General features: G+C 49.1%; 1 protein-coding gene across 2 annotated transcripts in view; it reads left to right on the top strand.

The window, feature by feature from the left end:
- HTT (huntingtin) overlaps positions 1–21,011 on the top strand; it is a 135,191-nt gene that overhangs the window by 73,884 nt on the left and 40,296 nt on the right. For both annotated transcript variants that reach the window (XM_040625063.1, XM_040625064.1), the window contains 10 exons: positions 46–269; positions 1,464–1,542; positions 1,666–1,827; positions 3,839–3,894; positions 5,140–5,288; positions 7,069–7,205; positions 8,964–9,080; positions 12,753–12,875; positions 13,157–13,392; positions 14,573–14,715. In XM_040625063.1, the coding sequence (XP_040480997.1) occupies positions 46–269; positions 1,464–1,542; positions 1,666–1,827; positions 3,839–3,894; positions 5,140–5,288; positions 7,069–7,205; positions 8,964–9,080; positions 12,753–12,875; positions 13,157–13,392; positions 14,573–14,715 (1,426 nt within the window). The remainder of the gene's footprint in view (positions 1–45; positions 270–1,463; positions 1,543–1,665; positions 1,828–3,838; positions 3,895–5,139; positions 5,289–7,068; positions 7,206–8,963; positions 9,081–12,752; positions 12,876–13,156; positions 13,393–14,572; positions 14,716–21,011) is intronic.

Below are 21,011 nucleotides of genomic sequence, written 5' to 3'. Positions count from 1 at the left end.
TCACGCTGTGTTAAGTCAGGTGCTGACGGCTTCAATTCTCTCTAGCTGTTGAAGACTCTCTTCGGGACAAACTTGGCCTCCCAGTTTGATGGCTTATCCTCCAACCCCAGCAAGTCTCAAGGCCGAGCACAGCGTCTGGGCTCCTCCAGCGTGAGGCCGGGCTTGTACCACTACTGCTTCATGGCTCCGTACACCCACTTCACCCAGGCCTTAGCCGACGCCAGCCTGAGGAACATGGTGCAGGCGGAGCAGGACCACGACACCTCAGGGTAACCTCCAGCTGTTCTGGCCGGGGCAGTCGTGTCAGGGAGGCATCTTTGGTAGACCCATGACAGAGCGAGCGGTGAACAGTTTGTAAAAAGTAAAATGAGCCATGTCTTCTCATATTCTGCCGTGTCCAAAGAACTTTGGAAGGTGTGATTGTTACCAAGATGCTGGAGGCATGGCCCTGCCTTCTAAGAAGTGTGTGGTCCAGTGAGTAGGATGGCGCGTGGGGGATCGTGCTGGCGCGGGGACACCAGGCCCCCTGTCTGGGAGGCAGCCGGGCTGTGGGGCCGCCGGCGCTCCGGTGTGCGACGTGCTGGCACGCTGACCGCAGGGGCCAGGCGGGGCGGCACCTCTCAGGTCTGCACTCCATGAGAGCACGGCGTCCACGTGGCCGGGTGGTGCTAGCGCCTGAGCGTGTGTGAAGGACACGGGAGCATCTCCTGTGACAGCGCTTTGCGTTTTATGACCTCGTGGCTAAAAGCCTCCATTTAAATTGATGATTGTGTTTTGATGCCTGGAATATAGTCGTTGCTTCAATTCACGTGATTATTAGCAGATGTTTAGGTGCCACTGGGTGTAGTAACAAGAGAATTCCGTGTTTTTCCTTTTACATAAGTAGTGATAAAACAGCTGCAGTTAACGTGCTAGAATCAGAAACCAAGGGAAATGCCCTTGTTCCAGGCTCTACATAAAGTTGGTGGCATACTCACTATATATCCAGTTCAGGAATAAATCTCTTCAGTACTTTGTTTAATAATATGGGGTATAAATAAAAAAGTAAGGAAGCGTGTGTGTGTGTGTGTGTGTAACTGTCATCTAACTTCATGTGTGTTTCTTGAAAAGCATGTATAATTAACGTGAATATTTAAAGAAAATTTTTTCCAAGAAAATCAAGTGAGACCTTTGGAATCACTGACTTTTTCAAGTGGGCGTCCCCTTTCTGGCCTCACTGCAGCCTGGGCTGGGGGGTGGTGGGTTTCCTGCGCAGGCGCACTCTCTCTGAGCGACTGCTGCCCGAGACAAGGCTTGGGCCAAGCTGCTGCCCACTGCGGTCCCGGCACAGCCCCACTGTCTGTGTTAAAGAGTAGTGGGTCCCGCTGTGTGTGGCCCCCCATGCCCTTGCTGACTCGGAGTGTGGCTGGGAACCCAGGACAGGATTTAAGGCCACGCTTTGCTCTGTTTTTTCCATCGAACAGGTGGTTCGATGTGCTTCAGAAGGTATCTACCCAGTTGAAGACCAACCTCACGAGTGCCACTAAGAATCGCGCGGATAAGGTGAGCGGGAGGTGGCAGGTTTTGGTGCTGGAAGGGGCGCTGGAGCTCAGCACTTCCCGGGTCAGCTGCTTGAAGTTGTCAGTTGAAGACTGATGCATGGATTTGCTCTTTCTTTTTTCGTAGAATGCTATTCATAACCACATTCGTTTGTTCGAGCCGCTGGTCATCAAAGCTTTAAAGCAGTACACGACGACCACGTCCGTGCAGCTGCAGAGGCAGGTTTTGGACCTGCTGGCCCAGCTCGTTCAGTTACGGGTCAATTACTGTCTTCTGGACTCAGACCAGGTTTGTCACGTTCGGCTTCCATCGCCGCTGTTCGTAGTCAGTACAAGTCACCTGTGAGACCCCGAAGTCTGCCTTCAGCAGCCGTGCTGCCACTGCTACCTGGCGGGCTGGCTTTGGGGTGGCCTTTACTCGCATGTCAGGTCTTTCTGTCCACTCACCCTCCTCGCCCCAAGATGAGTGTGTTTAAATTGTAAGATACAATTAAGACTTTCTGTTTGGGGGGGCATTTTTGCAAAATGCAGGGACTTATTTTGAACAGGTTATCAATTACGACATCTAGTTTCAAACAAGCTGACGTCAGCACACGTCCATAAAGAGGAATGTGGTCTAAGGGAGCAGTAGTGCCATGCCCCGAGAGGCCCTCCTGGTGCCTGTCTGGCCAGCCCAGTGTTGACACTCCTGGCCAGGTGGGTCTCAGCTGTGGGGAAGCGCTTCTGGAGTCCCAGCCCCTCGGGGCACCGGCCAAATTCACTACAGATGAAGTTGCCTATGGGTCATGGAAATGTGACTGTCATTGCTGGGCCATGACCTCGGGCTCTTTTCCCGAGTGAGGTGGGAAATGTTTTGTAGACACTGTGTGTCTGTAGATCCTGTCGGCACCAGCACTCACCTGAAAGGATCTGTTGCCCAGAGAAAGGAGGAAACACATTCAGGATGCTCATCTCCCCACCAGCGGTATTGGGGGGCCATCTTTGGATGGAGGGGGACTTGAAGGACCAGGCTTCCTGGTGGCTGACATTGGGACTCATCCTTCTTTTGCCAAATTATCAGAAGAATGTTGTCCAGGAGGGCACTCCCTTCCTTAGGGCAGATGCTTGCTGGAGGACGGTTAGGGATGTCATGCTCTTTCCTCTGATGCAGAGGTCTTGGTGGGGAGAGGCCTCATCTGAAGCCTTGGGTGGTGATGGCCCAGAGGGAGGCAGATGCATGCTGACTGGGGTGTGAGGAGTAAGGAGGCCCTAAGGGCTTTCCGGGCAGAAGCCTGGGCCCACAGCAAGGGCTGCTCTGGGGAACAGAGCCACCGACTCCACCCAGGGTTGCACCCCACCATCTCCTCAGCGTCCAGTTGTGGCTCCTCACAGGCACAGCTGATGTTCTCCCGCAGAAGTGAGAGGCTGCTCTCTTCCTGGGCTGCCTTCAGGGTGATCGCATTCTCTCCTTAGTCTTTCTGCGTAGGCTCTCTTCTCAGAAGTGGTGTGATTTTTGTTGCTTCCTTGTGTCTTACTAAAATCTCCACCTGACATGGACGTGGAGAGAGGCTGGCCTCAGAGCTCCAGCAAAGCCGCCTCCCAGCCACCACTTCCATGGTGCTGCTGGCCTTTTCTTGCCGTGAGTGCTCTGGCCTCACATTTGTCGGATTTGCTCTTATCGCTCAGGGCCCTTTCTCCCAAGCCCTGAGGGTTTCAGTACGATGACAGCGGAAAACAAGAACAGGCAGACCATTTAATTCAGCTCCCATCATGATTTGTGGAGCACCTGCTCTGTGTTTGCGTCGTGCCCGCGGGTATGTAAGTTCAGGCTTGAGGCTGGGAGAGCACAGGTGCTTGGAACAGAGTTGGATGCAGAACTGGCTCTAAGTCAGTCCTGAAGTGCGGCCTGTGCCCTCTTGGTCCCCTTCCCCGTCGGACGGCAGCCCCCTGCATTATCTCCTTTGAACGTCAGGGTGTGGGAGGAGCAGGTGGACTGACGAGGGCATCTTCTTACGAAGCCAGTGTCGGGGCATCCGTGCGGCTTGGTGTGTTAGCTGGAGTGAGCCGGGCCCTGGATGTGTCTTTGCGGGACTGCTCGGTGTCTCCTGGAACACGTGGTCTGTTTTTCCAGAGCTCCCACCCCTCCGTTTCATAAAGTGTCCTGAATTATCTAGTCTGACAGTACGTCTGAGTTCATGTATACACACAAGTTTATCTGCTGCCAGGAACATGTTAAAAATTGACACAAGTAAGTAGGGAGAAAAGTAACCTGTTTACATGTTTCAGTTACTGATGTGAAAATTTTATTTTCCTGCTTGTAGGTGTTTATTGGATTTGTGCTGAAGCAGTTTGAATACATTGAAGTAGGCCAGTTCAGGTAATGGCGTTTCGTTCTTTTAGACTTTTTGTCCTTATTATGCACTTACATGTGATTGTAGATTATTAAGATGAACATTTACTTTAAAGGATTGTTAAGCATTTTTGCTAGATTTTTTTTGAGTGGAACTCTGATTAACTCCATGTGTGTTTTTATTTCTCTTAAAAATTGATAAGTGTCTCAAGACTGGTTTAGAGAGAGTTCTGCATCTGAAATTAGACGTGTCAATTTTCACATTTCAGAGCATTGAATTATGATGACAGACTGCTAAATGCAGTCTCTTCCATTGGAATGCTGATTTTTTTTTTGAACTTCATAGAGTTTAGAACATGTTTTAGATGTGGCTGTCTTCAGTAACGGTGGTTGTCCGCTTTCCTGATGGGGTTTACCGCTCTCCCCTGCTGGGCAGTAAAGCCATAATACTCTCTCCTGTGCCAGTGACAGGCGTGTAAGTGTAGTTCCTGAGATGAGATCTCTTCCGTGTCTGAACTGCAGCGGACCCTTGACCAACATGGGTCAGGGATGCCGACCCTCGCATACTCAGAAACCCGCATTTAACTTGTGCCTCCCCAAAAGCTAACTACCAGGACCCTGCTGTTGACCAAAAGCCTCATGGGTAACGTCAGCAGTTGACTTAACTCATATTCTGTACGTTAACATGTATTGTCTATATTCTTACGGTAACGTGAGCCAGAGAAAAGAAAACCGTGAGGAAGGTAGTATGTATTTATAGTGTAGTATTGTATTTATTAAAAAACCCCTGCATATGGGGCTCAAACTCATGTTGTTGGGGGTCAGCTGTCCTTGGTAAGTGCGGAAACACAGTGAGGAAAGATGCGTTCTCAGGGTCCCTTGGGTCCAGAGACCCAGGACTTTCTTAATCTAATTAGGTGACATTTTGCCTGTGTGATTTGAGACAAGTTACTTTTTCTCCTTTGAGTCTCAATTTCTTCAACTGAAGAGAGAAGGGGCAGGAGGAGAACTAAGAAGACTGTACCTCGGGGCATCCAGTGCGTTGGGTGCTTTCTGGGGGCTTGCCCTCAGCCCTCCCCATCCATCCCTGTCTCCCCTTTCTTTTCTCCCCTCATTCCCTCCCCTCACTCTCCCCACTCCCTCCTCACCCCCTTGCTCTGTCCCTTTCTCTTTTGCTCTCAATTGGGAATCATGAGTAATTTCATGTTGTTTATATTGATTATGTATCTTAATTTTAAAAGGAAGTATCTAAATGGATGTTTTTGTTTCTAGGGAATCAGAGGCAATTATTCCAAACATCTTTTTCTTCCTGGTATTACTGTCTTACGAACGCTATCATTCAAAACAGATCATTGGAATTCCTAAAATCATTCAGCTCTGTGATGGCATCATGGCCAGTGGGAGGAAGGCTGTGACACATGGTAACGGGACAAACCTTTCCCTGTGGTCGTCAGTAATGATGTGCTGGACAGTGTTAGTCCTCATTACACCAACTTCCAACTGTGTCCACGGCTGCTCTGTGCTTTGTAGCTCTGCGTGCGTGCACGCGTGTGCATGCATGTATGTGTGTGTGTGCATGCATGTACGTGTGTGTACGTATGCGTGTGTGTGCATGTGTGCGTGTGTGCATGCATGTACGTGTGTGTGCACGTACGCGCGTGTGCATGTATGTACGCGCGTGTGCATGCATGTATGCGTGTGCATGCATGTATGCGTGTGTGTACACACGCGTATTGCTTAGAGATGTCACAAAAGAGAGAGAGCTGCCCCTGTTTACTCTCAGAAGCTTATAATCTGAGATAAAAACACAAGAAGCAGTAAGGGGATCTGAGTACAGATACAATTTGACATAAACACTCTTATCTAATGACATGAAACACAAGAAACTGAAAAACCCACCTTCTGCAGGGACACTTGGTTTATTGTGCGCTGGTATGGGAAGGAGTGGTCTGGCCTCGGCTCGGGACCTTCTGTGCTGCCCGGTCCTCTGTAGAGACTGAAGCGAGGAGCACAGCCAGTGGTCTCTCTCTAGCAGCCTCCTCTCCCCTACGCAGGGAGGTTGTGGTTTGAAGAGTAAACTGTAAATCTTTGAACTTTTCAAACTGATCTCCCAGTATTTTCCTGTTGACACCTCTCCGGCTCCGTTGTCAGCAATCAGTAGGCATTTGAACCGTGGTGGGGTTACATCCTAAGACCTTTGCAGACCCCAGATGTGAGGAGGACGCTGTGGTGTGCAGCGTTCTCTGTTCCACATGCTTGCGGTAAAGCAGGTAATATGTCGAGAGGTAGACAGACACTCAGCACCATCTGATTCTCACAGTCTCTGGAGTCGCCTTTGCCATGGCCTTACGAGGGCTGAGATTCACGCCTCGCAGAAGTTCACACTTGTACACGTATGGAATTTGGGGACCCTGGTGCAAATGTCAAATAGAAGGATGACGAAAACCCCTTAGATGAGAGGGTCTTTGTATAGAAAATCAGTGGGCAGCCAAAGCCTCATACTTTCTGTGGAGAACTTGGTCATGTGTGGAACAGTCAGCAAGTAGGCCGTGTGTGTGGGCACTGAGGGTGCGCGTGCCCAAGCGTGTTTGCACTAGGCAGACGGTGCCTTGCAGTGACGTCAGTGACATGATTGGGCCACACCCTCCCAGTGAAAGTTTCTTAGATGGTGTCCCAGTGGTGGTGATAGACTAAGGTGGTAGGCTTTGCTGTTGCGGATAAAAACAGGACTTGGGGGAAAGGCTTTATCTAAGAGAGCGAGTTATTAAAACGGCGTAGAAATCTAATACTTTATTTTCTGTGGAAGAACAGTCATCTCTGCAGGTAAATCTTTAAGTGAGTATGCATTAGAATAGAATGTTGCAACTTTAGTTATTTGGAAGACTTTAGTTTGAATTTGACTTTTGAATTTGTGTCTCTTTTTGTCAGAAATGATGTTACATCACAGACACCCTCGTTTTTGTTTTTGTTTTTTAAGATTTCACAAAATTATCAGTAAGTGTCTGAGGAAGACCCACGGCCTCCATGATGGTATACTGATAATTCGCAGGACTCGCTGATAACCCGAATTTATCCCGTGTCATAAGCCATGCACGGATTAGGGTTTTCTTATTTTTTGGACATGTGTTTTGGAGGTGTTAAGCTCTGAATGCAATGTAAATGGTTTGTGATGCCTTCTGAACCTGCCTTTTTACACCGCAGCCATACCAGCTCTGCAGCCAATAGTCCATGACCTCTTTGTACTGAGAGGAACCAATAAAGCCGATGCAGGAAAAGAGCTTGAAACCCAAAAAGAGGTGGTGGTATCGATGCTGCTGAGACTCATCCAGTACCATCAGGTGAGGGAGGTGTGGGGCCGGTCCCTGGCACTCTGTCATCTCTGAAGGCGCAGGAGGAAATGTCCTGTGGTCCACTGTCCGCTAATTAGAGGGTGATTCTCTGGGGAGATGCTAGGGAGGGATGGGCTTGCTGGGGTTTGGTCTTTAAAGCTGGATAGCCACGTGGGGAGGTCGCCTGCCACCTCGCTGACAGTCACAGGGCCATTCAAGGAAGTAAATAAGTTGGAGACTTTCTTCTCCAAAATTAACAAAAATCAGTTAATTGACATTGATCAAAATGATAGAATTCTAAAAGTGATTTTAAAAATCCCACATCTGAGGGGTGCCTGGGTGGCTCAGTTGGTGAAACATCTGCCTTCAGCTCAGGTCATGATCTTGGGGTCCTGGGATTGAGTTCCACCCTGGGCTCTGTGCTCAGTGGAGAGTCTGTCCCTGTCCCTCTGCCCTTCCCCCATCTCGTGCTGTCTCTCAAATAAAGAAATAAAATCTGTTTTAAAAAAAATCTCACATCTGCAATAATCTAAAGACTTTATTTTGTACATCTACTTCCCATATGTGAGAGTAAGTCCAGGGTCTTTTCCTTTGTACTGATTGTGGTTTTGTTTTCTGTAAGGTAGAGCAAGAATTACAGGCCGATTGTGGTGGTCTCAGTGCAGAGATTGAGCCTGTCCGGTGACGCCACTCTCAGCTTGAGTGCTTGCTGGGCCCTCACTGTTGCGTAATTCTTGGTAGCTGTTTGCCTTTGAATCTTAAAGTCATAAGCTTTTCTCATGGAAACACTTTCTTTGTGCATTCTCATTTTGGTTAATCTATGTAATGTTTAATTAAATACTTACTGTTTAATTAAATCCCATAATTACAATGAAAAGTACAAAGCACACTGGGTTGGAGGGAGGCCTGGAGAGCAGCCCGTCAGCCACATGTACTTGGGGAGCTCTTCGTCTGCTTCTTGAGAGGACAGAGAGGGTTGGCTAGCCTTTGCTGAGGAGAGTCGGAATGGAGTGCAGATCTCTGCCTTGTGGGAGAAGGGCGGGCTCTTTACAAAGTAGGCTTAGATCGGCTTGGCTCTCTTTGTAGTGAATAGGCCAGGCTGGCAGGCATTTTTGTCAACAAGTGGGTGAGAAGTATTTGCAGTTTGCACGCCCCAGGGCCTCAGTTGCAACACCCCAGATCAGCTGTTGTGGACAAAAGCTGTCCCAGCCAGTGTGTTCACGACAGGTATGGCCGTGTGCCAATAAAACTTTATTTATAAAAACAGGCTTTCAGCTGTCTCTGCTCAGAACGGATCACTCATAAGCTTGTGCTCAACCATGGGTAACTTCTGAGCGTAAGTGTGGCTCAGTAGATTAGCTCTATAAAGAGCACAGAGTTGAAATTAACGTAGACAGAAGTCAGGAGGCATCTGCAGAATAGTTCAGTCAGGGCTGTGTTTGCATTTTTCCAAAGGTTAGTATAAATTTGATTTTCTTATAGTGCCTTTTCTCTGATGGTGAAATCTTATAAATTCCATAGAAGCATAGAAGTATAATGATGGCACGTGATCCCAAGGAGTGTGCAGTTGGAGTGTGCCCCTTGCATTTTCTTCTGGTTTCCCACATGTCCCATGTCCCGGGGCCAGGGTGGCATCAGGTACATCAGACCCTCATGGGGGATCGTGTTTGCATCCTGGAGTCCTCCTGCTGCAGGAGTCCCAGTGCAGCAGGCAGGCTCGTGTGCTGGGAGGCCCTGACCTGCCCCCATCCCCTCCGTCCCCTGCAGGTGTTGGAGATGTTCATCCTGGTCCTGCAGCAGTGCCACAAGGAGAACGAAGACAAGTGGAAGCGACTGTCTCGGCAGATAGCTGATGTCATCCTCCCGATGTTAGCCAGGCAGCAGGTTTGTCCCCCGTCTGCCTTGTTGCCCTGGGGTCACTGGGACACCTTCCTAAGTGGCACAGGTTCTTGGAGGAGACAGCACTTGGGATTGGCATTTCTTTGAATTGTAACAGATTCAGTTTGTGATCCTTATCAGTGCCGCTCACAGGGCAGGGATTTCATTTACTCTCAGTGACCTTCTCAGGTTGCTGTTGTCTCCCGGTTCACAAGAGCGGAGCCCAAGCCCACCCAGAGGTGCACGGTTGGAGAGTGCCGGGGCCAAGGCAGAGCCAGCCGGTCTGAGTCCAGAGCCGTGTCCTTTCCCGCCGGGCTGCCCAGCCTCCCTCATTCCGCTCAGTCAGGCGTGGCTACTTGATCTTGAGGTGTTTATTTTCCCTTATCAGCCGTGATCCATCATTTAATCAGAACTTCTGTAATCAAGCAATGCGATCAGTTGTTTTCCGTAATTGCAGTGGCTGTGCCGTGTGGGATGGAGCCCACTCATTGCACGGTTGCTGAACCATGTCTGCCACCAGGTGTCCGAGGACAGGATGTCCCGTGCAGGTGCAGCAGCACCTTTGTACATGGGGTGTTGGGGGTGTCCCAGGACGGCAAGGGAGTGCCGCTGATGCCCCTCCAGGGAGCCTCGCCTGCTGTCAGCAGAGCTCTGGGTCTTCATTGCTTTGGATGTGGTCAGCAGATACCTGTTCTTCTTGATTGTCCCGGTGACGGAAGCAGGTACTCCGGGTAATAGACAGTGTCTGTGACTCTTGGCAGTTGGTGCAAACGTGTAGACATGATGCAGTAGACGTTACTGTCTTCGTAGCTTCAGCCCCGTTCTGGTTTCCTAACGGACTTGTCATCCAGAAGCCACTCTAGCGGGAGGGAGTCTTGACTTCTGGTGACATTGACAGAGGGCAGTTGTAATGAATTGGTGAATGTGGTGTTTTGATGTGGTCACAGATTCCACTGCCTGTGGATCTGTATTTTTAGAATAGTTCTCCAAAAACTTGATTCCAGTCTCTAATTTGTCGTGTACACAATCTAAGGACGGTGGAGCTGGAAGGCCGGAAGGCATGGTAAATGTCCAGTTTGACCCCTGCCTCCGTGAACCCGTGTGAACTGCTGCACGGTGCCTGCCAGGTGGCCAAGCGCAGGTGCACGGTACATGCAGAAGCAGCGCTGGGCTCCCTTCGGTACCAGCAGTAAATATGAAAATGAGCAGAGCCCGTGAAAAGCCCGCCCTCTAGGAGTGACAGTTTCACTGGATGGAGGTGGAGGAGACAGACCACAGAAGTAACTTAGTGACATGTGTGAAACACCAGATGGCGGCAGGTCATGTAGGGTGGACCAAGGAGAAAAGAGAGGTGGGAGTGTCCGGGCAGGGCTGCGTTGCTCAGTTTGTGTAAACTTGACCTGGATGAGAGCTTTCTAGGCAGAGAAAACAGCAGTGCACACCCTGAGGTGTGGGAGCCTGCCCAGTGGGATCAGAGAACTTTGAGAGGCCGTGTGGGTGGAGCAAAGTGGCCGTGGGGAGCAGGGAGGGCAGCCAGGGTCTGGGGGGCGTGGAGGGTCTCTCGGGCCGGTGTGGAGGACTTTGGGGAGCCTGTAGAGAGTTTGGTACAAAGGAGTGGCATGGTGTGATTTGAGAGCTGAGGATAGCCTCGGTGGGAGTAAGGGCTGAGCAGGGCGCCTGCCGGTGCATGGGGATTGCATGCACCAGGTGGGGAGTAAAGTGGCCCTCAGTAGCCACCTGCCAGGTACGGTGTGGAAACAGAACTGGTAGGCTTGGCTCTTGGCTCCACGTGGGTGGAAGGAGGGAAGCTCGCGAATAATGGGCCTCCCATCTATCGAGTTGGGGGGTTGGGGAGGAGAGATCCTGGTCTGGGCATGTGCAGCTGGCATACCTGGGAGGCACTCCGGGGAGGCTGAGGTCGGCATTTGGATGTACGAGTCTGCGGTTGTCGAGGTGGAGCTGAGCAGGAGGTGAACATCAGGATGGGAAGAAGTCACCCCGGGACCCTGTGTAGCTGGGAAGGAGGAGAAGGCCGAGCTCTGAGCTTAGAGGCCGGAGAGGTGAGCACAGGCCCGTGGAAGAGGTGGGGAAGGAAGAACAGGTGGGGTGGCACTGTTGAAGCCAAGAAAGGAAGGCATTTTGTGGAGGAGAGAGGGGTCGTCTTGCGGCTGCTCACAGGCTGATCAAATGAGCTGGGAGCTGACCCTGCATTTGGTAGCCCGGTGGTCACTGAGGAGCAGTTTGGGTGGGTGGAGGGTGTAGAAGCCTGGCTCACGTGTGTTGGTGAGAGAGGCATAGGAAGGAAACTGACTCTGAGAAGGAGTGGATGTAGGGTGGCAGCCAGAGGTGGAAAGAGGGGTCATGGCCTGTGCCTACACTGAGGGCGAACGCAGAGGGGATTGCCCTCCCAGGGCTGGGGCTGGCCCTGGCGTGGGCCTGGTGTAGTCCTCCTGAAGACCCCGAAGAGGCAGAGCTGGTGGGGCAGGTGCAGGCCTCGGTGGAAAGCTGGGGAGTATGGAAGCTCTCTGGGTGGTTTCCTCACCGTTAACTTAGACTCGGTGCAGGTGGGGTTCACGTGGGCACCTGAAAGCAGCGCATCTCTGCAGACAGGTTCGCTGGCTCTGGCCGCACTCTTGGTGATGAGCAGCGCCCCTCAGGAGGGCCGTGCTCGAACACATTGTGGTAGACACTTAGCTTGGAATTTTCTGCATCCATTAAAAACGTTAGATTTTAAAACCTGTTGCCTTGGGAGTTCTCCATTCCATTTTTAAGGGAAAAAAAGCAGAGACATTTATAACATGATTTTTCAAAACATCTTAAACAAAAACCTCTCTACGTGTGTGTGGATATAGGACAATAGGAACATGGAGAAAGTTAGAAATACAGTTGACCCTTGAACAACACGGGTTCAAACTACGCAGGTCCAGTTACACGCAGATGTGTTTCCATAAATACAGGACAGTCCTGTACATGTATTTCCTCTTCCTTCTGATTTTCTTAGTAACATTTTGCTTTCTTTAGCTTACAGTGTTGTAGGAATGCTATATGTGATACGTGCACAAAGTATGTGACCATCACCTCTTTTTGTTATTGGTGAGGCTTCTGGTCATCAGTAGGCTATTAGTAGTTAGTTTTGGGGAGTCAGAAGTTATGCATGAATGTTCAGCTCTGTGGGGATGGGTGCCTTTGACCCCCATGTTGTTCAAAAGCCAATTGTACGCCCATCTATTAACGTTTGTTGTAATTGGCTGAGTAGGCTGGGGGTGCGGGTAAAGCGAAAAGAGGGAAGGAGTGTGTCCGATACCCCGTTTAGGTAAATTATGTGTGTGTAAAGAGACGCACGAAAGACGGGTCCCAGAGTGTGGATGGAGATCAGCTCAGAGTGACGTGATTGCAGCTGATATTTTCACACTTTTAAATATTTGAATCTTTTACAGAAAATGTACATTGTTTATATAATAAAAATCTAAATGAATAGATTGCCCTTGTGGGAAAAATGTAGCTGCTGCAGTGTTCTGAAAGCTCTTTGCCTGGCTCACTATGAAAGATGCTTTAAAGTCAGGGGGGTAACGCTTGGATGGTCAAGGTCATCTGACCTAGAGGTACCTCACTTGAGGTAGAAATGTTACCATTTTTGTTGGCTTACGGGAAACCATTTGTGATGTTTAATTGCAACAGATGCACATTGATTCTCATGAAGCCCTTGGAGTGTTGAATACTTTGTTTGAAATTCTGGCCCCTTCCTCCCTCCGTCCCGTGGACATGCTTTTACGGAGTATGTTTGTCACTCCGGACACAATGGTGAGTGTCCCGCCTCATGATGACCTCTTCGGTTCAGGACGGTAGCGACTCGTCAGTTACCTGGGGACTCTGTCAGTGGCATGGGGGTCTGGGAATTTGCATTTTAAACAGGTTCCCGGATGATATTGGTGCGGCTTGTCTAGGACCACACTTTGGAACCAATGATAATTTATTGGCTTTATTGATAGATTGGTAAAATGGGATAATTTTCGTTCATGAAACTGGCAATCAGGAAAAATGTAATTCTCTTTTTACTTTATCACTTATTTTCTCTCTTTTAGGCATCTGTGAGCACTGTTCAACTGTGGATCTCAGGAATTCTAGCCATTTTGAGGGTTCTGATTTCCCAGTCAACTGAAGATATTGTTCTTTCTCGTATTCAGGAGCTCTCCTTCTCCCCATATTTAATCTCCTGTCCAATAATTAATAGGTTAAGAGATGGGGACAGTACTTCAACGCCGGAAGAACGCAATGAAGGGAGACAAACCAAGAGTTTGCCAGAGGAAACATTTTCAAGGTATGCTCTGTAACTAAGCTTTTAACCATCCCATGGCCTTCAGGAAGTCGTGGCATTTTGTGATAGTAAGTCTGCAGTAACTCCTGGTCTTGCCTCAGCGCTGCAAGTGGGGTAAAGAAGTCTGCGTGGGTGTGCTTTCTGTACCCAATCTGTCTCATCTGTGGCCCTGGGTTCATGGCTCTCTTAGAGCTCTGTCATGTCCCATCTCATGTTCTGGGTAAAGACCACACAGTGGCTCACCATGGCAGCGGGGGCTGAGGGCAGCCTGACCTAGGTGCTAGCAGTAAGGATGTGTGTTGTGTTGCCTGCAAAGAATTTAAAAATCTAAGAAAACCCACTAAAAGTCTCATTTTTATTTTCATGTGTACTGGCTGTTCTGAACACAGTCAGTAATAAAATCCTTCTTCCTGCCAGGGTGACTGTTCCCACTGTGGCCCTTGGTGTACTTGTGGTATCAAATCGTGTCTACCCTCACAAATTATTTGGAAACTCCTTGAGGGCAGTGATCAAAAGTCAGGCCCAATAAATGCTTATTGCCTAGACAAGTGCGTGACCACCTTTGCTGGATTCAGGGCACTCAGTAAGGTAGAGCTGGTGAGATGTCCCATGAGTGTGGTTTGTGCGGATATGCTCCTTCCAGACCAGCCCACGTAACATCTGTTTAGCCTCCCCTTCCTTGGGCATTGGTGGGAGTGCCTGTGTGTTTGTGGACACAAATCCAGTAGACCTGCCCGACACCCTTTTGTTTATAGGTTCGACCAGGTGGCTTGTGGCTCCCTCTTTAAGCAGGTGGCTAAAATGGATGATACAGTAAATTCCTATAGTGGATTGTTGTCTTGTATTTCTGTGATGCTTTATGGTTTACAAAGCTTTAAAGAGACACTACCTGTCATTTTACCCTTCTAACGGTCTTGAAGGTGATAGGTTTACTGCCATCTCCTAAGTGAGAAAGGTGACACGCAGAGAGGGACAGTGATTTAATTCAAAGGGATGGTATTAAATGTTGCACTTTGTTTACTTAACTTTACTTATATTTTTACTGCACCTCTGTGTACCGTGCGCATTTTTACGGTATACCTGTATACCGTATATATATGGTATACATACCGCATGCATTTATACGGTAAGTGCTCTGTAACAGCCGCCTGACTGACCATCAGACTTTTCCTTTTCTTTGAAGGTTTCTGCTACAGCTAGTTGGCATTCTTTTGGAGGATATTGTTACAAAACAGCTAAAAGTGGAAATGAGCGAGCAGCAGCATACTTTCTATTGTCAAGAGCTGGGCACGCTGCTAATGTGTCTGATCCACATCTTCAAGTCTGGTAGGTGACTCAGACTAATCTTCATAGAGCATCTGTATATTCCATGTCCTGTTCTGTACACTGTCAGAGGTGGGAACTTTGCTGCCCAGGGCAAGCTCTGCTGTGCTTAATGTGCATTTGATAATGTTTTGTTGGGGCGCCTGGGTGGCTCAGTGGGTTCAGCATCTGCCTTCAGCTCAGGTCATGATCCCAGGGTCCTGGGATCGAGTCCCACATCGGGCTCCTTGCTTAGCGGGGAGCCTCCCCCGCCCCCGGTCGTGCCCTCTCCCTCTCCCTCTCTCTCTCAAATAAATAAATAAATAAAATCTTAAAAAAAAAAAAAAACCCAAAATGTCATACAGTTTTTTAAAAAATGAAAATGTTTTATTGGTGAAAAAAATAAACCTGAGGGCTTCCTCTCCTCTCTTAAAGATTTGGAAGCCCAAGATATTTTTGTACCTTTACGTATGATTGTGAATTAAAAAGGGCAGTAAACCCAAGAGAGAAGTCACAAGAAGGCAGCCTTGCAGCATGCATAGGAAGCAACCAATCCATATTAGGATAGTTAGTTTTCTAAGAGGAATGAGTATTTTCAAGAAGAATGCCTTGGCTTAGATTAAATGGGTGAGAAGCTGGAAGACTTCAGTTACGGGGTATGGCTATATCTTTCTTCTTTCAGCAGAAAAAGCGAGAGGCAATTCTAATCTCAGGGAAAATAAACAACAGGGAAGTCATGGTCCAGATATGAAGCAAACCAAAGCATGGTGTGATTTTCAGCAATTAATTTGATTGATTAATTTAACTTATTAACTTAACTTATTAAATTAACTTAAAAAGCTTCTTTAAGTGGCTCAGGAGTCATGACCGAGGATGTATAGAAAGAAATGTTATTCTTCTTTCTGTGTTTCTTGGTTTTGTTGGAAACTATATTTATATAATCATAATATAAATGCTGTTTGATTTTTCAATTTTAAAGTCAATGTGTGAATAAAACATTGAAGACTTATATATTTAATTTTGGTTTCAGAACAGAATGAAAATGTTTTTATTTCCAAGAAAAATAAAAGGGAAACTAACCAACTTAATTTGGGAGTGGAAGGTAGAGAAAGAGGTGGAGGGCGGAAGGGTCACTAATCTCATCTTGCACTGTTGGGGTTATACAGTCATATCTAACGTTGGCACAACAGGAAATAGAGGCTGGAGAGGTGACCAGATAGAGTTAAAACTGTAACTTAACTTGGTAGGTAGCGTGAGTGAGGTACATCTCGTCTCTAATAGGGTAGAGTCTGTAACCATCCCGCAGCATGACCCGGCAAATCCAGCAGCTTCATTTGCAGGGGCAGGACTCCGTCCTGTGCTGGAGCAAGAGAGGGAATTACTGGTTAGAGTTCCTGGAAGTACAGAGGTCACTCTTCTCTTACCTCAGGCGATTTCCTTATGTTTCCATGTTTCAGCTCTGATTTCTGTGTTGGCTCTGTTCTCCGGTGGGCTTCTTCCCCATAGCAGGAAGGACCTCTGGCTGCCTGTGGCCTCCGCCCCCGTGTGAGTCCTGTGAGTGGGCGTGAGGCCCCGGGCGCTCTGGCCCACCTGGGCCAGGTGAGGGATTGGACAGCATTCATTGAGAGGGAGTGAGGGTTACTTCCTCACAGTAAGGCAAGAGGAGCAGACAGAATAATAAGTGGTCTGCTACAAGTGATAGAAGGATGTCGAGTCGAATTTTGGAAGTAACTGTCAGAACTAGAAACAAGACAACACTTGCCTGAAGAGGGATGGGGCAGTGCATTTGTCAAATCAGAAGCTTCCCTCTGTTATTGGATTTTTAAGTTGTGTACATACTACTTTAATGCAAATTAAAATACGCACACTCACCAAGTACGTACCTCTGAGCAGGAGATGGTTCTCTTTCTCAGCCTTTTTTCACTTGGCAAAGATGCACCGAGTCAGCCCGCCCCAGGCTGCGCTCCGGGGCCGTGGGGTCAGGAAGGCTGATGTGGCTTTTGCCTTCGTGGGGCTCGCAGTTCAGCAGGGAGGACGAGTCACAGGCAGAGGATCGTGAGTCTGGGCGTTTTCTGTGAAGGGAGCAAGTAGTGCAGCGAGAGGCAGAACGGGGCTGAGGAGGGAGGACAGGGTCCCTGAGAGACGATGTTAAGCCAAGGCCCGAAGGCGAGACGTTGCTGTGCTCCGCCAGACGGCTGCTGAGAGAGCACACGGGCGAGGGTCAGAGGGCGACCGCGGAGGCAGGTAGGGGCGAGGGTCGCGGGAAAGGAGGCGTCTTCATGGCTGCTTCGTTTAATTGCTGTTGCCCTTGGACAGGGGCACGGCCAAAATTTAATTATCAAGTGGACTCGAGAGTTTCAAGCCCTCTTTATGACTAACATTGAAAGAATTTTTGTTTTGAACTTTTGATTTATGCTTCACTGATGCACTGTAATAAGCTTAAAGTTGAGAAAATAATTAAGCTATGTAATAGGTCATTTGTAGTATGTTGGTCATTCTGATACTTGGCCATTGATTGTTTTGGATCTGATACCAGAGGGACACCCATTCATCTCCAAGGGCTGCTTGCTTTCCTCTTGGAACAAGAGTGACCTGTCCTGTGTCCTCTTGCACGTCACGTGGAGTTCTTTGCCATTCCAGCTGTACACTGACTCGCCCTCACTTCTTCCTGGTCCTTGTCTCAAAGATCAGGGGAAGTATCATGTAGTCTACGGCAGTGCTGTCCACGAAAGCTTCCTGCATCGTGGGAACATTCTGTGTCTGCAGTGGTTCACTTGCCTCCAGCCACATGTGGCTTTTGGGCACTTGGAATACGGCTAGTGTGGATTAAGGAGCTACTTTTTAATTTTATTTAATTTTAATTGATTTAAACTTGAATGGCCCCACGTGGCCAGTGGCTGCTGTATCGGACAGGACAGGGTGTGAGGGGCAGTGTGTTCTACCCAAGAGCTCGGGCCTTAGTGCTGGGCCCGTGGGCTTTGCTACAGTGTCTTTGCATGCTGTTCATTTGGTTCAATATTTGCAAATTAGGTGTCTGTGTGTTTCTAAGTATCTATCTCCATGTCGTTCATTTTGACTGCATTTCTTCTAAAGATACCAGGGGGCAGAATTACTGTGTTTGATTTTGAGACAAGAGTTTAAGTAAATCATACATAAATGTATGCATTTATATAAATAAGGTGCATTTAGCATATGAAGTTGGTGATTTTTATTTGTGCTTTGCTTAAACAAAGGCAGTGAATTCCAGCCCTCCACTGAAAATTGAGACCTTCGAAAATGGTTCTTCCTGCAGCAATAAGATTGACCTTGATTCAGATTCCCTGCCGGGAATCACAGTGTTCACCGAGGGCTGTGGTACACCCCCTCAGTGCTTAGAACAGCTCTACGAAGTAGTCCCCCTTTTTACTGAAGAGAGAGTTTAGGCTCCCGAAGGTCCTATGGTAAAACCGAGATCGAAAACCCAACCGTTTCCTTGCCCTTTGTTCTTTCTCGTACCCTGTGCTGCTCTCTGGGTTGCTGATGGTACATGCAGTGGCTCACATTTGCAGAGCACTTCTTGCAGCCCCAGAGAGCAACTGTCAAGTAAACCGAAGAGCAGAGTTAACGAGAGTCACTGTGTTGTACCTGAGAGCTCAGAACTTACACCATACCTGGAAATTTGTGCTTTTGACCGCTTCACCCCAGCCCAGCCCTCATTCCCTGCCTCTGGCAGCCACCAGTCTGCCCTCTGCATCTGAGGTGGGGTTTTTAGACTCCCCATGTGAGTGAGATCATGCAATATTTGCCTTGTTTTGTCTGACTTGGTTCACGTAGCATAATGCCCTCAGGGTCCGTCCATGTTGTCACAGATGGCAGGATTTCCTTCCTTTCTATGGCTGCGTAATACTCCACCCGTTCATCTGTTGACGGACACGTATGTTGTCTCCGTGGCTTGGCTGTTTTGTACATAGGGATGCAGATACCTCTGAGATAGCGATTTTGTTCCCTTCAGATAAATGCTGAGTAGTGCGACTGCTGGATCACGTGGCAGTTCTGTGCTTAGCTTAGTGAGGAACCCCCACACTGTGCCCCCCGTGGCTGCACCAGCCTGCATGCCCCGCAGCAGTGCACGAGGGCTCAGTGGGTGTGTGGCACTGCGTCATTGTGGGCTGTGTGGCCGCTGCCCTGGAGAGCGGTGCTGAGTACCTTCTCACGTGCCTTTGGCCATCCGTGTGTCTTTTTTGGAAACATGTCTGTGTAGGTCTTTTGCTCACTTATTAGTTGGATTCTGTTTTTTTGCCTTTGAGTGAAATGAGTTCCTTATATATTGTGTATATTAGCTCCTTGTCAGATGTATAGTTTGCAGATATTTTCTTTAGTTCTGTGGGTTGTCGTTTCATCTTGCTGGTCGCTTCCTTTGCTGTGCAAAAGCTTTCATCGGATGGAGTCCCTCCCTGTTTGCTCTTTACTCTGTGGCTTGTGCTTTATGCGGCACATCCAGAAACCTGTTGCCAGTGCCCGTGTCAGAGAGCTTTCCCTCTGCCTTCTTCCCAGTGTTCTGTGCTTTCAGTTCTTATATTTAAGTCTAACTGATTTCGAGTTAATTATTTTTAGTGAAGGGAGGGGTCCAGTTTTATTCTTTTGTCTGTGACTATCCAGTGTTCCTAACACCATTTATTGAAGAGAGGTCTTTTCTCCATTGAGTATTCTTGGTCCTGGTTTCTATGCTTGATCTCTGTGTTCTCCCTCCTGCTGTCTCTCTCTCTGACTCTCCCCTCTGCCTTTCTCCCTCTCCCTGTCTCTGTCCCCTCCTCTCAGTAGGATTGTCCCCTTTGTGACCTGCCCTGGTGATTGCTGCAGAGACGACTCGTCATTGTCTACAGAGTCTGGGTCACCCCACTGACTTGGCTGCCTTGGCTCGTGTCCATTCTCCTTCTAGCGTGTGACTTGGTGTCTTGCCAGCACCTCACACTTAGGATAAGAATTGAGCGCATCACCTGGCATAGCTGCCTGACTCTGGCGTCTTCTTGCCCACGTGCTCCACACTATCGTGGGAGATGTTCAGACCCCAGCATCGCCTTGGACTCCTCCTCGCCCCCGTGAACTGTCTGACTTTTCTCTGCTTGTGGCCCCTCCAGGGACCATGTGACCTTTCCTAGCAGCCCCCTGGCAGCTGTCCTCAGTCCTTCACTCAGGTTTTACTCTTTGATCCTCTTGCAGTCCTGTGAGCAGCTACTGCTCTTAATTCCATTTTGCAAATGAGAAACCTGAGACCCCAGGTAATGTACAGCTAGGGCTAAGTAAACGGTAGAGCCACAGCTCTGACCATGGTTTCCTGTCCCATTGAGTAAAGCCCCACACCTGTGGTCTGTCATTCCCTCTGCTCTGTGGTCTGGCTCCCCCCATTCTCCACAGCAGCACCTGCCTCTTCCCTCGGCTCCTTTGGCCCCACAGAGAACCCACACAAAAATGAAGGGCACAGAGAAGGACCGGGCCCGACTAGTTGGGCCAAGGGTGGGTGATGCCATCCACACAGCACCCAGAGAAGACCCTGGAAATGGGGCCAGAGACAAGACAAGCACCAGACATCTTCTCATTGGAACTGTTTTTCTGAGTCTGTGTGTCCTGCTCACTGGGCATCCCAGGAGGCCAGCCTGGTGGTGTGTGCCATGACTGTCCTGCTTTTGTTAGCTCTCTTTCTCCACCTCAGGTCAGAAGCGTAACCAGTCACAAAGTAGTGGGGAATAGGTCTGTAGTCTGTTTTTACCTATCTTAGGACCCCTTTGCCTTTGGGATGTGTTGAAACCTAAATCAGAAATCAGATTTTGACTCTCCAGCCATGGTGCCAGGAGCGTGAAGTTGCAGAGGGCAGGGAGCCCTCGGCCTGCTCCCGTCCGTGTCCCGTCTTCCCTGCTGTGCTCTGCAGCTTGTGCCTGTCTCTGGGTCCTTGCCATCAGGGCCAGCTCACGTGAAGCCACAGCCGATGACAAGAGAGGCGTGTTGAGCTGACTTTGTATTGATCCAAAGTGATAGAAAGAAATCATGAATTCCTGGAGGGGATTTGTCTGGGCCTTGAGGAGGATGCCGTGGACAGGCTGTGGGCAGCGCGCCACTGGGTGTGCCTCTGGCGCACCCAAGCTGAGCGTGGCTGGCTGGCTGCGTGGTGGCCCCGCCCCAGGACGTCTCATGCTGGGCGCAGAGAGCGCCTGGCCCTCTGCTCTCAGATGGTAGCTTGCAGACCGTGAGCTGGGGTCTGGCATGGAGCACTGACTGCCTTCTTCCTCTGGCCACTTGCTGTAGTTCTTCGAAAGCCAAGGAAATGTCTGTTCTGGCAGGAGTAG

The sequence above is a fragment of the Ursus maritimus genome, unplaced genomic scaffold (genome assembly GCF_017311325.1).
Source record: "Ursus maritimus isolate PB19 unplaced genomic scaffold, ASM1731132v1 scaffold_8, whole genome shotgun sequence".
NCBI lineage: Eukaryota > Metazoa > Chordata > Mammalia > Carnivora > Ursidae > Ursus > Ursus maritimus.
Note: the sequence above shows the minus strand (reverse complement) of the source record. Positions and strands in the feature narration are given on the sequence as shown.